General features: G+C 34.9%; 1 protein-coding gene across 5 annotated transcripts in view; it reads left to right on the top strand.

Moving 5' to 3' along the window:
• mim (missing-in-metastasis) overlaps positions 1–15,140 on the top strand; it is a 39,264-nt gene that overhangs the window by 3,888 nt on the left and 20,236 nt on the right. For 3 of the 5 annotated variants that reach the window (XM_071587577.1, XM_071587575.1, XM_071587574.1), the window contains exons 3-9: positions 5,175–5,248; positions 6,422–6,506; positions 9,552–9,643; positions 9,987–10,115; positions 10,461–10,648; positions 14,253–14,360; positions 14,730–15,026. In XM_071587577.1, the coding sequence (XP_071443678.1) occupies positions 5,175–5,248; positions 6,422–6,506; positions 9,552–9,643; positions 9,987–10,115; positions 10,461–10,648; positions 14,253–14,360; positions 14,730–15,026 (973 nt within the window). The remainder of the gene's footprint in view (positions 1–5,174; positions 5,249–6,421; positions 6,507–9,551; positions 9,644–9,986; positions 10,116–10,460; positions 10,649–14,252; positions 14,361–14,729; positions 15,027–15,140) is intronic. The other 2 variants (XM_071587578.1, XM_071587579.1) reach the window with 2 other exon arrangements.

Below are 15,140 nucleotides of genomic sequence, written 5' to 3'. Positions count from 1 at the left end.
GAACTTTTTTCTCCTACACATTTCTTCAGAGCTGGGAAATCACTGAGAAGATAACCTTAATATTGCTCTTCATTCATCTCCTCTACCATTCCATATGTCCGTCCTATCTATGTACTTTTATCCCTTTCCTCCCATCATATCTGCACAGCAACTTACTGAGACCACTCACAGAACAAGACAGGTTGTATTCCTTTGTAGGAAAGAGACAATCCAGCTGGATGCAGTATTCTGCTTCTATATGCAGTATGTGAACTTTCCATTTTCTATTCTTTCTGTTCTTATTCAACCAACTTATTGAAATTGCTACTCATTGACTATGTTGTTTCTGTCTGTAATAGCTTGAGTTGGCGTCCAATGGTATAAATAGGGATAAAAAATTTGTATACGAATATTTATCCAAATTTTTGTATGAAATGACACAAGCATTTCCAGGAGATAGAGGAACTGGGCCCAAACGTTGGAGGAGCTAATCAAAAATTACAACATTAAGAAAAATGATACTGGAATATTGCGATGGAGCAGAATTTACTGAAATCATAGATCTAAGGTTAGATTTACGGCTACCAGGTATAAAAGTACAAAATATGGATTTAAAAAAAATTGTAAGAATGATAGAAAGAGCTTTATTCAAAGTATGCTCCATTGCTAGTTAGACATTTTTCCCATCTTTAGGGCAAATTGTGAATACCACGGCAATGAAAATCTTTCCCTTTTGCCTTGAACTGTTTAACAAGCCATTGTTTCACATCTATGTATGAACCAAAGTCCTGCTCAGAAAGTGCGTGGCCCATAGATGCAAACAAATGGTAATCAGATGGAGGCAAGTCTGGTAAGTAAGCAGCTTGTGGTTGAACTTCCTGGCTGAGTGCTTCCAACATATTGCAAACTGCTTTTGCCCTATGTGATGGAGCATTGTCAAGAAGAAAAATCACCTTGCATTGCCTCATTTTGTGTTGTGATCGTTTCTCAAGCAGCGAACAGTTGAAATTGAGCAATTGCTGTTGGAAGCATTCAGTGTTAACCGGTTCACCAGGTTTTAACTGCTCATAATAGCCCTCACCCCTCTGGTCCTACCAAACACAGAGCATCATCTTTCTGCCGAAGCAATTTGGTCTTGTGGTTGATGTGGATGCCTGGGTCTACCCATGATTTTTGTTCCCTTGGAATTCTCAAAATAAATCCTCTTTTCATCCCCAGTAGCGATGCAATGCAAAAACGACTTCTTTTTGTATTGTGCGAGCAAAATTTCATGTGTTTTTGAGAGGCAGTTGGAGAGGTGTGCCTCTCCATCTTCCTGTCGTTCAACTCATGTGGTACCCATCTGCTGGTCTTCTGAATCTTTTGCTTTTCTCATAGGTGATTGGAAACAGCTTGTTGACTAACGTTCAATTGCTCTGCGAGTCGTTTTTGTGTTTGTGAATCATCTTTGTCCAACAATGCTTTCAATTCCACATCTTTGTACCTTTTTGGTGGTTTTCCATGTCCCTTGTGTGCAACATCAAAGTCATTTCTTTTGAAATGCCAAAACCATCATTCACATGTAAATTGCTATGGAGCATGTTCAACATAAGCTTCTCGAATTAATCAGTATGATATAGCAGCAGTTTTCTTCAAATGAAAACAGGAAATTAATGCTGTCCATGAATGATCTTCGTTTGGTATAAATTTCTATTTATTGAACACAGCAACACAACGCTATGCGAACACTTTTTTAATTTATCACTTGTGTGCATCTGACAGTTGTTAATGGTGCAACAAAGTGGTGTGTCAAGTCATTGTACCACAAACTGCATTGGTGTACCATCTTTTGATTGAAATCTGTATTTAATACTTTTACGCCTGGTATATTAAACAGAAAGGAAGCCGAAATAAGAAAGAGAAGGCAAAGGTGAGCCTGTCTTTGGCTAAAGATGGGTATTAATAATCTTCAAGGATGAGTTACTAATGAATTGACACATTAATCATTTCTTTTATCATTAATTTTCTTCTCGTGGTTGAGGAAATGTTTGCGAAATGGCATATCTACGTTGTTTACAGAATTGAATGAAAGTTCATCTATATTATTAGGTTGTCCTTTTATTTGGGGAAAAGGTGAATTCTCAGATTTCTCCCATTTATTGCTCTCATTGGTATCAGGCTTGACTATGTGGAAATTCATTTTTGAATGAAAGAATAATACTAGGTATTTTCGACAAAACTTTCTTTTTGATTTAAATAGTTTCGGCACTTAGGCACCTAAAGATGGAAGGCACCCAAGGATCACGCCTATGCACTGGAACCAGTGCAAAATAAAAAGTTTGTGGAAAATACCTTGGTATTTTCCACAAACTTTTTATTTGGTAATAGTACTTTCATTATTTATTTATTCTCAATGCTCATGAAAAATATTTTCTCATTTGTGAGCATTACTTTGTTTTAAAAGTTTTCCATAATATAATTGAGTTACAATGTTCATGAATTTTGATTATAGTTTAAGGTAGGTTTTTCCTTTTCATAAGATCATTCCTTTCATTTGCATATATAATAAGAGATCCACCACCTGGGGGCCAACATTTTGCTATTTGGTAAAATTATATCTTTAGTGAGGTAATTGTTCAAAAGCACAAGGTTTTCCAAAGGTGATAATTTGTTTGGTTAATATGCATGGTGCCTGTATACCAATGATTATATGACAAATGCTGAAGCTACTTTTCTATGTGGCCTCTGATTAGCTGGTTTTGTCCAATTGGGTGAAAATTTAAAGATGGTTCTACTTTTTGAGTGAAATACTTATGGTCAAATATTTTCCATGTGACACCATCCAGATCTGTTGCACCAAAGATTTATATTAATTTGGACCATGAGAACACAACATTAGGATTTTCCTTTCCTAGGTTTGCCTATTCACTTCAGTTACCTTAATTGCCCTATCTCCCTCCTATATGAAGTGTTTATTTTATCCATGTATTAATGTTCCATTAATTCTATACGATTCAGTTGGTAATGTTGCAGCATTTGAACCATATTGTGATAAAACTATTTTTGTGAAAATCTGAGAGTGAATTTTACATCTTAATAATAGAATGTTTTTTACACATCCATTGTGAAATGTGAAATTCCTACTTAATATTATGAAACAAAATTTACAGAATCACTTGCCTGCTGTTTCAATTGGTATGCAGGTGCTTTAATTTCTTAATATATCTTGCTGTGCATTATGGATTGATTCGTAATCAATCCTGATAATGTCTGACTAAAAGGTTTGAGTACATATGTATATTAAATTTACATGTTTGGGTACATATGCGTGTTGAAAATGGCATAATAGGTTTAAGGATGCCTTCAAGTCACATAGTTTGAACCTTTTCTCCACCTTAAAGTTACAGTTACTATTCAATGAAAATGCCAGATTTGGTAGAAGTCGTTTGTGGTGTACAAGGTTTTTATAGAAAGTATTGGTAACAAGTTTTTCCTGTGCATGAAGTTCTTAATTCAGGCCATCAGTTAAGTGTGTGCATGATCGCAGATCGTATTGGCATTGATAAGATGACAGTGCACACCATTATCCCTGAAAAGTTGACGATGCAAAAGATCTACGCCTAACTTGTCTCAAAGGCCTTGATGGACGACCAAGAGTAGTGTCCAGTGTCTGCTGTCAAAGACCTTCTGCAATGGCATCACAATGATTCCACATCCCCCTAACAGTCCCAACTTTAACCAGCAAACTATTTCCTATTCCGTAAAGTGATATCCTCCATCGAAGGACACCACAATGGGACCGTTAGTGTCGTCATAGAAGCTTGTTAGCGTATCCTTTAGGACCTCCTGGAATCCATCTTTGACTCATGGAAAAGCCACTGGCAAAAGTGTGTCGACACTCAAGGGATCTACTTTGAAGAATTTTGAGGCATTGTAGCAAAATCTGAAAAAACTTTTTCCGAAGTGTTTTCTGATACTTTTAAAATAAATCATGTACTGTATCTTTTGAATTATTTTTTGTTTTTTAACAAACCACTGCTAGTGTTTGTTAATAGGGTAGTGTGTAGTTAGAAGACACCCATACTATTTTGGTGCTGTACTGAAAGGCAAAGATGATCTCAATAGATTCCTGCAGTATTTCAAAATGCAACATACTTCGCTCATTATATTTTTAATGTATTTCATTCATGGGTCTCTTCCCTACATCTTACATGTTTTCTGGGTAAGTAAAAATAACTAGTATTATTTATAGTTTCCTTTCTATGGTTGATTTACCTTACAGGAAAATCAATCATATTTGCTCTTGAGACAAATAGTAGAAAAATACATAATTAAATTCGAAATGGCCACACATTATTAATTCAGCATATAAATCTGCATACTGCAGTGCAGTTAGAGAAGTGTATATCGTATGCTGAGTGAAAGGAAAACATAGATAACTAGAAAAGTCGATGAGAATGAAAATTGATTAAATAAGGGGCAGGGATGCTTTGGAAGGAAGAATGGAGTAACTTCATTTCGGAAGCATTTGGAAGGAAGTTACTCAATAGAGCCCACTCTGAATGAGAAAGATGGGGAAGGAAGCATATAAATGCATTGTATCCCGTTAAAAGACCCACCAATCAGTAGAAAGGTATATCAGTATGGTTTGAATGGGCTAAGTAAATGGGACAAAGGAATGATACAGGAATTCCTAAGAATATGTTTATCGGAAATGATAGGACAAAGAGGAAAAGGATGACAGGACCAGATTGTTGGATGGAGTTTAGGATAGCATGCAAAAAATGGTTTGCAGGAATGGAAAAGTGTTGGCACAGGACTGGGATAATTGGCAGAAAATTGTTGATGTGGCAAAGTCCAGGAAGGATTCCGGAGCTTCAGAAGAAGAGAGCCTTGAGAACTTTGAAGTGGTAATGAGACCATGTCATATATTTATTTACCTTGAATAGCTGGAACACTATTTGGAATGCACTGAGAGCTTATCATGTCATGCCATTAGCTAGCCACTGCCTTAAAGTGACTTATGAATCAAGCAGACTTGAGGATGCTTCCAAGAATGGCTGCAGAAGTGTTATTGAGCTAAAACAGAATATGTGGGTTAAACAAAGAATAAGAAACTAGTTGCTTAACACATTGCAAGCCTAAGCATGTATTCTTATATTGAAGTTAGTTTCTGTTTTGGAAATCTCATAAAATTATTTCTTTTTTCTCTTCAGAGCAACAATTCTGGCGATATCAGCTTATCTTGATGCTTTTCAAAGAATAGCAGATTCAGCAACCAATACTAAAGGTAAGTAAATCTTCCTTGGTTATTTCTTCACCTAAATTTATAATTTCAAGTTGTTGGAGAAATAATAATAATTGTTTTTTTGTCCAGAGATCAAATCATTTATTAAATCCATATCATTGGAAACGACAAAACTATAAAGTTTGAAAACAGCAACAAACAAGTAAACAATATTATCAACAAGAGCATGTTCAAACATTAAAAATTATAGCTTTCCATAAACTCCTGAAATAAGCTTTAATGAAGGTTTGTAAAAAAAATCCCTTAGTTTGCTTTTGAAAAGTGACATTTATGAATTATTTTGAGCTCATTTCTCAATTTGTTGAAGAGCACTAATTCCAAGGGATTTTGCCCCATTGTACTTGCAGGAGTATGCTCATATGTTCTGTTCCCTAATGTACTATGCTCATATGCTAAAAGTCATTCTGGAATCTAGCCTCTTCAGTTGCACTCTTCAGTTTTTTACCTTAGATGATGATATTGCTTTTAACATGAAGTACACCGTGTTTGGAATTGCTTTAAAAGTCTGTTGACAGGTCATGATGTTGTTTTTGTTTCTTTGAGTCTGAAATCACCGCATCAACTTTCGTACTACTGGACACTTAGTAAATTAAAAAATGTTGTGTCGAACAATACAACCTACACTTTCTAGAGCCCAGTGTACCTAGATTTAGTAAATGCCTATCCTGACTTCTATTAAGATGATGTACCTCTTAATAACATCAATACATAAAAAGGTTAATTATTAATCGTTCTACCAAGGGACTAAAAGCACAATTGCAAGAAGTTGAAAGATGACCTAAATTTGTAACAAACAAATTATTTTCGTGAGCCTGTTTCAATTTTAAACAAAGGATAATAATATTTAAGTTGTATATGAGCATAATGATTTGGTGCTATGGGATTAAAGTTTCCTGAAAAATTGAGTGGTGCAGTCTCTTCTTTGGTGGAAGAATTTATTTTATCCACTTGTACATGGTTTTTCGGTCACAATTTATACCGGGGAAATTCAAAAAGGAAGAATCTAGAGTCATTATGGGTTAAAGGTAATTGGTAATCTTATTTTGGTGTATTTACAAGTCTTGGTTTTTTAATTTTGTGTGAATTCACCTGTCATAAAAGAAATTTCATTCTTGCTATTTATGTAATCACCAAATTACATTTGTGCTTTCACAGGAGCCACCAAAGAAATTGGTACAGCCTTAACTAGGATTTGTCTTAGGCACAAAGCAGTTGAAGCTCGGGTCAAGACATTTACTAGGTATGTTCACATTACTCCTAAGAAAACAATGGTCTTTCCTTAGTTATTTCATTATATTTTTGTGATATTATCCTCAGTATTATGGGTAGCTGTGTTTGGTGTAACAATAATGCATGTGCGACTGCAAAAACTCCCATTATCATTTCTTTTTTCAAGTCACTAACTTTAAATTATCATTCTTTGCTTTATGAGTAAGCATTCTTATTATTCAAAAGGTGATAAAGAGCAAAGTAGAAGAGGTTTAAAGATGCCAAGAATATTCAATATTGAATGAATTCAGAATATTGGTAATTATGGTCATATGGTGTATGTATGGTCTGGTTGGTCATAACGTGTATTTCATGGTGGTTGTTATTCATGTATTGCAAAGCAAAGAGTACTAAATGAACTGTGAGCAAATAAGGTTTATAATGTTGTCTTTCTTAATACGATTGTTTATCATGTTTTTGTCCTGTACCGACATAATTTGGGAAGAGAGTTACTAATCTGTAGTATAGGGATGCATTCATTTTGTGGATATTCCCATCCACACACCATCTACCCTCCACTTTTAGTTATTAGTTGGACAACCTTCCCCGATAATGTCCTTCTTAGAATAATCCTCATCCATCATCCTGCCTTTGTCCCTTCTCTCCCTCGCCAGCTACCTGCCACCGTCCTCTCTATAATGACCACACATGCTTATCCTTACCCCCCTCTTTTTACCTCTTAATTTCTTTGGTCCCCCGTGCTCCTTTTGGTTTCTTTGTTGTCTTTGGGTTTTCGATATCTCCCCCTCTATGTCCCCGCCTACCCTACTCCTCCCATTCCCCCCTTCCTCAAAAATGTATAAATGCGATGTAGTCACCACTTGACATGTCTTGTACCTGATGATGGTACAGTGGACTGAAATGCATAGTACATGACTGATAAACTCATGGAAAAATTTGATTTCTCGTAATCAATCAAAATGCATCTATGTGCATTCAGGAGCGTAAAGTTTCAGCAATTTAATTTGGTTTTTAATTAGATTTTCCTATTGCTTGCTTGTGAAGGTACTGAATGAGGGGAAAGAGGAGCAGTATGGACTTTTTTCTAAATCTTAAAGCGTATTTGTGTCTGACAGTCAATGATAGAGAACATTTCCCCTTGCCAGAACTGTATGGAGAAAATTTTGTTCCCTTCAGTAATTTTTCTCTACATTTGTGATTTTAGTGTTCTGATGTGCAAGATTTTTTTCAATTAAAATGTCATATATCCAAAAAATGTCTAGATTGTAAAATAAGAAGTGGATTGGTTACTGTACTTTACACTGAATACTAATTCTGCCATAGTGATTACACAAGTGACTGAGATGAAAGGTTAGGGTTTAACTTTAATAAAATTCCATTTATATGCATGTATAATATTCTTTGATAAAACTGAAATTGTTTGATTTTTAAAAAATGGATGCATTTTTCTAATTTTTTAAAGTATGCCACAAGCATCGTCTCCGATTTAATTGTTAAGTGAATCCATTATATTGTGTGAACTCATGGCAAGCAAGCACCCATTGTATTAGGATGGGTAAACTAGGATGGTCCCCATAGAAAGCCTTCCTTTTCCTCATGTTTATGCAATGGAAAATATTAGGAAGCTGAAGTTACGCAGAGGAGCCATAGATATCTGCTATTGTGATCACATTACATTGTCATTTGGCAGCCATATGTGTTACAGCAGTTGGTAAAATAGCACTTCAAGAGTAAACATTAAAAGCAATGTGAATATTCCTTACGTGGGATTTTTCTATTAGGCTTTAAAAATAAAAAAAATAATTTGGATTAGTGGATGACCAATCATAGAGTCCATTAAACTCCTTGAAATGAAGAATAAAAATTCTTTGGCTATTCCAATTAGCATATTTTTTCTCAGGGCAATCTCAAGTGATATTGTTTAAGTTACGATTAAACCCTGACTATATCCATTACAAATCATACAAGATCACCATATTACTGACATGTGTTCTTGTTCTTCCAAAATATTCAATTCTCTTTTTTGCCTTATAAGAATCTTTCCAAGCAACTTTAAGGGAAAATTTCATTAAAGGATGCTTTGTATGAACAGGATCTATCAACTTTGCTTACAATGTATTTAAATATGGTACTTACTCATAATGGAAAACAAAAAAGCTAAGACTGCAAACTTGATTGGCACTGGGTTTAAAGGGGTAGGCAAAAACAAGGTGACAAGTCAGAGGAAGATGGAAAGCACACATTTGGTCACTTGGGTGTGTTTGGGGGGAAACAGTGACCCTCATGTACCTCAATCACACACAAACAATGCAAAAATAAATTAAGGAAAGTCTTACAACCACTTGATCACTAGGGTGTGTTAGTAGGGCAGTAGTAGGCTAGGGTTGGAAGGAATAACAGTCACTCTTGCGAATCACAAACTCAAAATTTGCTTGGATATCTCCTATGCCAGGGACCCATTGATCTCACGCAATAATGAAAATTAATTAAAAAACAAAATTAGAAAGAAATGGCCCAAGTTCACGTTTGAAGTCACTTAATCACTCGGGTGTGTTTGGAAACATGAACCTTTGTAAATCACACATACTCACACTTTTGGGGTTTACAAGGATTTCTCCTTTGCCAGTGACCCATCAATCATTACAAAAATACAGCTACAAAAAAGAAAGGACTTACGTTTGCACTCAATCACACAATTACTCAGGTGTATTAGCCCTTTGTGAATCAGACTCACTCAACAAGGATTGCTCCTATGTCAGTGACCTATCAAACATTCATGAATACAAATATATAAAACAGAAACACTTGGTGTCCACCCGAGTGACTGTGTGATTGAGTGCTAATGTCACTCCTTTATATTTTGTAGTTGTATTTTTTTCATGCTGTTTTTCGTAGTTGTATTTTTTGGTTGTATTTTGGTATCTTTAAATAGGTGTTATACCTTGAATGACTATTTATGTTTTTCCCAGGGTATTTCTTCAAAATTTTGCTTCTCTTTTTTTTCTCATTTTACCATGCCGGAGGATTATATGTACATTATGGTTTTCATTTTCAGTGCAATAATGGACTGCTTAGTTACTCCTCTTCAGGAAAAGTTGGAAGACTGGAAAAAATCTGTGATTAATTTGGATAAAGAACACTCTAGAGGTAACCAATTAAATTGTTTACTATTTAAGTGTTGGATGGTATTTGATTCTTGCAAAGATGCCCATGGTTTTGATTTGTTCGCCTGTCCATTTTGGAGCAGTTAATGTCAGGAACAGATAACACTTTTCTAACTGTTGGGCGTTAGGATTAGGATGTTTTGATGTGTGTATTGAATTTTGATTTGAATGGCTGTAAACACCATCATCAAAGGTACTTAATATTTTCTCTTTTCTCAGAGGAGTTCATTTAATCATCTATTAATATTAGGATATATTTAATGATTTAAATTTTTTTCTTTTACCATTTATGGCTGCTCATGTAATTGTTTTTGTTTTTCTTCCAGAGTATAAGAAAGCAAGAGCAGAGTTAAAGAAGAAATCTACTGACACATTGAGGTTACAAAAAAAGGCAGCCCGGAAAGGTGCCGTTGGTGGGAACATTACTGCTATGAGCAATAACTCTGGGCCTGGAGGTTGTTAATGCCTTCTTAAAACATTTTTCAAATTTAGTTAAATATACAGTTATAATCCAAAAGGAAATATTTCACATCATTACTGTCATGTTTGATTGAAATAATTCCTTTCCACCTTGTACATTAATTTACAACTGATAGATTTTATTGATTATGAGTGAGAAACTGATCCCTTTCTGTGATTTCCTGGAAAAGCATTTTGTATGTCATATCATTTCTAAAAAATTGGTGGTTTTTTTTATTGTCACTTAATGAGCAATATTTAAATTTACAAATTATTATAGTTGTATTAGTAATAATTAGTTAGATTCATGTTTCAATTTTCATGTTCTTTGAAACTCCTAGGAAATATGATGACTGTCAGTTGTGGCCCTGGAGGTCCTGATCTTCAACGCCAACTTGATGTGTCTATGGCTGATGTGACTGAACGAAGGCATCTCCTGGAAGAAGCAGAGCAGAAGGCTGCTTGTGCTGCCCTGGTTGAGGAGCGCAGCCGATACTGCATCTTTGTGGCTTGCCTTAAGCCAGTTGTGGTTAGTTAGCCTTGAAATATTTCCATAATTAATGTAAGCTATAATCTGGGAAGTTCTGAAACTTCATATAATTCAGGAAATCAAAAATTTTATCTATCTACTTGAAATTCATTGAATTATCCGTTTCAATATTCTCAAGGAAAAATATAATGAGATTATGTTGGCACTGACTTCATGATTGTTTAATTAAAATGTTGTATCTTTTCTGCCCAGGAAAAGTCAATAATTATCAGTTATAGATGTAGTTGAGTGATATTTTTCTTGAGTTGGTGAAAAACAAAGATCAAGGTTTAGTTGTTATCCTAAACTCTGCTTATTTTGGAATTAAAGAATAAAACCAAGAAGTATTTAAGACATAGACTAAACATTCTCATTGAAATTCCAGTTCAAGCCAACTAATTTTGTGTTCATATTTCCGTAATTCCATTTTTACATAGTGGTCAAACTTTCCTCATTCATGAAGCTTAATGAAATATTAATTTACCGATGTAATATTTACTTGTGATTGTAGGATTAAAATTTGATGGTGTTTCCTTAGACGTCGTCCACCTATGAAATTTTGTTTCCTTATCGGAGATCAAAGTCACATTTTTATGCATGAAGTTTATTCAAAATCATGGCATATTAATGGGGAAGTTTTTAAATTCCTTGAAGCCTTTGGAAATAGTATAGATGCAACTTCCTATGAACAACTTCTTCTTTAAGCTAAAATCCTATGCTATATTTGCATAACCTCTCTGCACCTTTTAACCATTATTCACTAACCTATTTATCACCTTCTTAAAAACCACTTCACTAACCTCCCTAACCATAAAAAATCACTTTCTTTATTTTATCAAAAATTAGTCTTTAGCAATTCCCATAATTTGCTTCGATATTTAAAGGTGAATCGATCACCTCTTGCCTTGACTTTGAATGGTGAAACCCTCCATTTATATTGATTCCTGAAGCTTTGTGGATTCCTCTGGATCATTCAACTGAATAGTTATTGTTGTAATTCCTCTTAAGTGTTAATTATTAGTATACTGTCGCACAAAGATTGTGGTTACATTTATATATAGTAGTGTATGTATTGTAGATTCCCCTTCAAGGGTTACAACCTTGATGTGATGGAAGGGTTTGTGTGTTCCAATGACCGCTAGAGTGGTGCTGGTGGGAGCAATGATAATTGCTGCTGATAAGGTCCCCTATGCCAGATAGGTCAAAGGTTAGGAGCCAGATGAAAGGTAGTCATCTCACGAAAACCTTGCAAAGCAAAACCTACAGCAGCAGAACAGAAGATGCAGAAGAAACAGACCAAATTAGTTAGAATAGGTACTTGTAATGTTAGGACAATGTTTAGGATGGGAAAATTAGAGAATAGACGGCAAGAAATGGTGAGGGGAAATATAGATGTTTTAGGACTATGCTAGGTGATATGGAAGGATAGCAGGTATTACTGAAGTGATAGTTACAGATAAATATTCAGCAAAGAGGGCGAGAACCAACGAGGGGTTGCAATAATGTTGAATAAAAAGGTAGGAAGAAGCTCAGTCAACATAGAGCAAGCAACTATTAGAATATTACTAGCAGAAGTGAAAGCAGAACTCATGAACTTGGTAATTATCCACATCTACATGCCACTGAGCAACAATGAGGATGAAGAAATCAATAAGGAATACAATCAGTAAGAGGATATAATAGGGTGCGTTTTTGAAGGGAAACATTTGATAGTGATGGGTGATTGGACTGCAACTGTAGGCAAAGAAAGAGATGGTGATGAGGTGGAGGACTGCAGTTTAGGGACACGGAATGACTGCGGGGAGAAAGCTATTGAGTTCTGTAGGAGACATGGCCTAATTCTTACCAACACTTGTTTTAGACACCACAAAAGGCATAGATATGCATGGAAAATTCCTAATGGCTCAGAAAGTTATCACTTAAATTATGGTTGGGCACATATTTAGTAACAGCTTCATCAATTCAAACCGTTTCCCGGGAGTGGATGTGGACTCTGATCTCAATTTAGTAATTATAAAGTGTAGAGCCCGATTCAAAAAGATAAATCAAGGGAAGTGGGTTAGGAAATCGAATGTAAAGCATTAACTTGATTGACCGGCAGAGAGTATCAGCAGGCTGTAGGGAAAATCATGAATGAAGGAAAGGAGCTTAGTACTATTGAGGAAAAATGGGAATATATAAAAAATGGGATATTGAAACTCAAAAAAGAAACTATAGGAACTGTTGATAGAAAAAGAACAAGGAAACTATGGATTAGGGATGAAATGATTAGAAAGAAAGACGAGAGAAAGAAATGGATGATGTTAGGAAGTTTTGTCCATCTAAAACCTACCTTAACTGGTAGATTACCTATAATAATAATTGTTGATTGCAATAGAAATTCATATTGGTATCATATTTTATATTATATTTTGAATTTTATTACTGAGGTGAATTATTCTGTCATTTCCATCTCTGACAAAATGCTATCTTCATCTTAAATCATTTGATTTTTGTTTTAGAACAAATTATGGTGAGGGAGTTGTCATTTATAGTATTGTGCTAACTTATCAGGTATTAACTCCATGCATATCTTTACTCTTAGTCTCAATTTGATCCATTATGAACTAATTAAGCATGTGCTTTAATTGCTCATTCAATTTGTTTGTTATTCTTCTATCAAGAATCATTTAACCCTCAATTCATGATCTGAATCATTAGAAAAAGCCTTATCCTCATACCCCCAGTAGTAGTTTTACCCTCAGACGTCGTTATTTTAGATTAAGTTTCACATTGTTATTCATTTGCTCAATTTAAATTCTCTCTATAGATTTAGTCATTTCTTTACAAATTTAAATCCAAATTAGTTAAAGTAATTTATCTTACTTGGAAAACATTATTGCTTACATTAAAAAAGTCCTCAGTGATTAATGTAACCACTATTAAAAGTTAAAGTGGTTTTAATGGGCTAAATGTTACCACTGAGGATATTGTGGGAACTGAAAAATGGTATGGGCAATCTACCGTCCCACTTCCTAGCATGGCCTCAGGCTAGAGACAGGAACACCTAACCTCTAACTGAATGATTTTAAAAATGCTGCTGTATTTCATTTCATAAATTTAAGTCATTTTACAAATAGGCAAATAAAGGATGTAAAAAACTAAAAGAAATTTTTTGAAAAAACATTGCTGCTGCAGGTGCCTGCAGGTTTATTTTTTGTTAGCATCTTTGTTTCTGAAACAACAAATGTTTAGAGATGCTAAAATCTACTATTGTTTATTTGTTACTTTGGGCGTACAAGCACTTGAGAAGAAAGTGTAATTTTGCTGAATATTGATAGCATTGAGAAAAACTCGGAATGAAGGTACTAATTTGCCCAATGTATTGCTGGAATTGCATATGATCAAGATGTAGGAGGTGATGATAATGATGTCGTGGGGAAGAAAAATTCAAACAGGCAAGAGGGGTATTCTCTTTCCCTACGTTAACTCCTGTAAGGTCAAAGATGCAGGAAATGAAGGCATGCGGACATTGGTGCCAGGCACCAGTGTGCAGCATTGAGAATAATATTTTTATTACTTATTAATATAAAATATTAATGGATGATAACTTTTTCAATTCAAGGATGAAGAAGTGGCTATGCTTGTAGAACTTACTCATCTTCAAGAGGTTTTGGCGCAATTAGAAAAGCACACAGTGGATCCATATTCCCTACCAGAAGCAAGTGAACAGGTATGTGTGTGTGTGTATGTACAAGCACTTATTTTTTCAGAGTGTACTCCTGAGGCTTTATTTGAAGTCATGTGAAATTTATAACTTCCTTTTGTGGAATGAAATACTATGCTGAAAAGAGTTCTTTTATGACCATTATTAGAATGCTCTAATTGGCCCTTGACTTTTTCCATTATATCCCTGCAGACTTATTCAGTACTTTTTATATTTAAGAAATACATTAAATTATAGTAATTATTGCCATTAACGAGAAACATGACTTTTTAATTAGGAAATTGGACCTAATCAAAAAGATATTTTTTTTTCAATTTTATTCTTGTCACATATTTGAATGCATTTACATGCATGTATTACATGTTAATTTTACAGGTAATACGAGATTTGAGGGGTGGAAAAAACATAGGTGCTCCTGGAGGCAATTGCGGCTGGTCTTTGACCAATACATTGGCTCCTTCATCCACCGTTGGTAGTCATCTTACTCAGCATCATCATACCATAGGTGGTAGGGGACACCGTGGAACTCCTCCGAGTAGCCCCTCCTCATCTCTGGGCTCCAGGAAATCAAGTGTATGCAGTAGCATTAGCTCCCTAAATAGTTCATCCTCTGGCAGTTTGCGTTCCCATCCATCCCCATCTCACCACTATTGGCATCGTTCTTTATCCCAGGTAAGTTTGTGCATCAGCAGTATTTTATGTTGCTGTTGATGGCTGTTGATTGATATTTAGGTAACTTCATTTAACATAATATCTACTGCTTAATTATTTTTCATAATTTACCTT

The sequence above is a fragment of the Hetaerina americana genome, unplaced genomic scaffold, assembly GCF_022747635.1.
Source record: "Hetaerina americana unplaced genomic scaffold, ioHetAmer1.1.p SCAF_3, whole genome shotgun sequence".
NCBI lineage: Eukaryota > Metazoa > Arthropoda > Insecta > Odonata > Calopterygidae > Hetaerina > Hetaerina americana.
The sequence above is the reverse complement of the archived record's forward strand: the minus strand, read 5'-3'. Positions and strand labels throughout refer to the sequence as shown.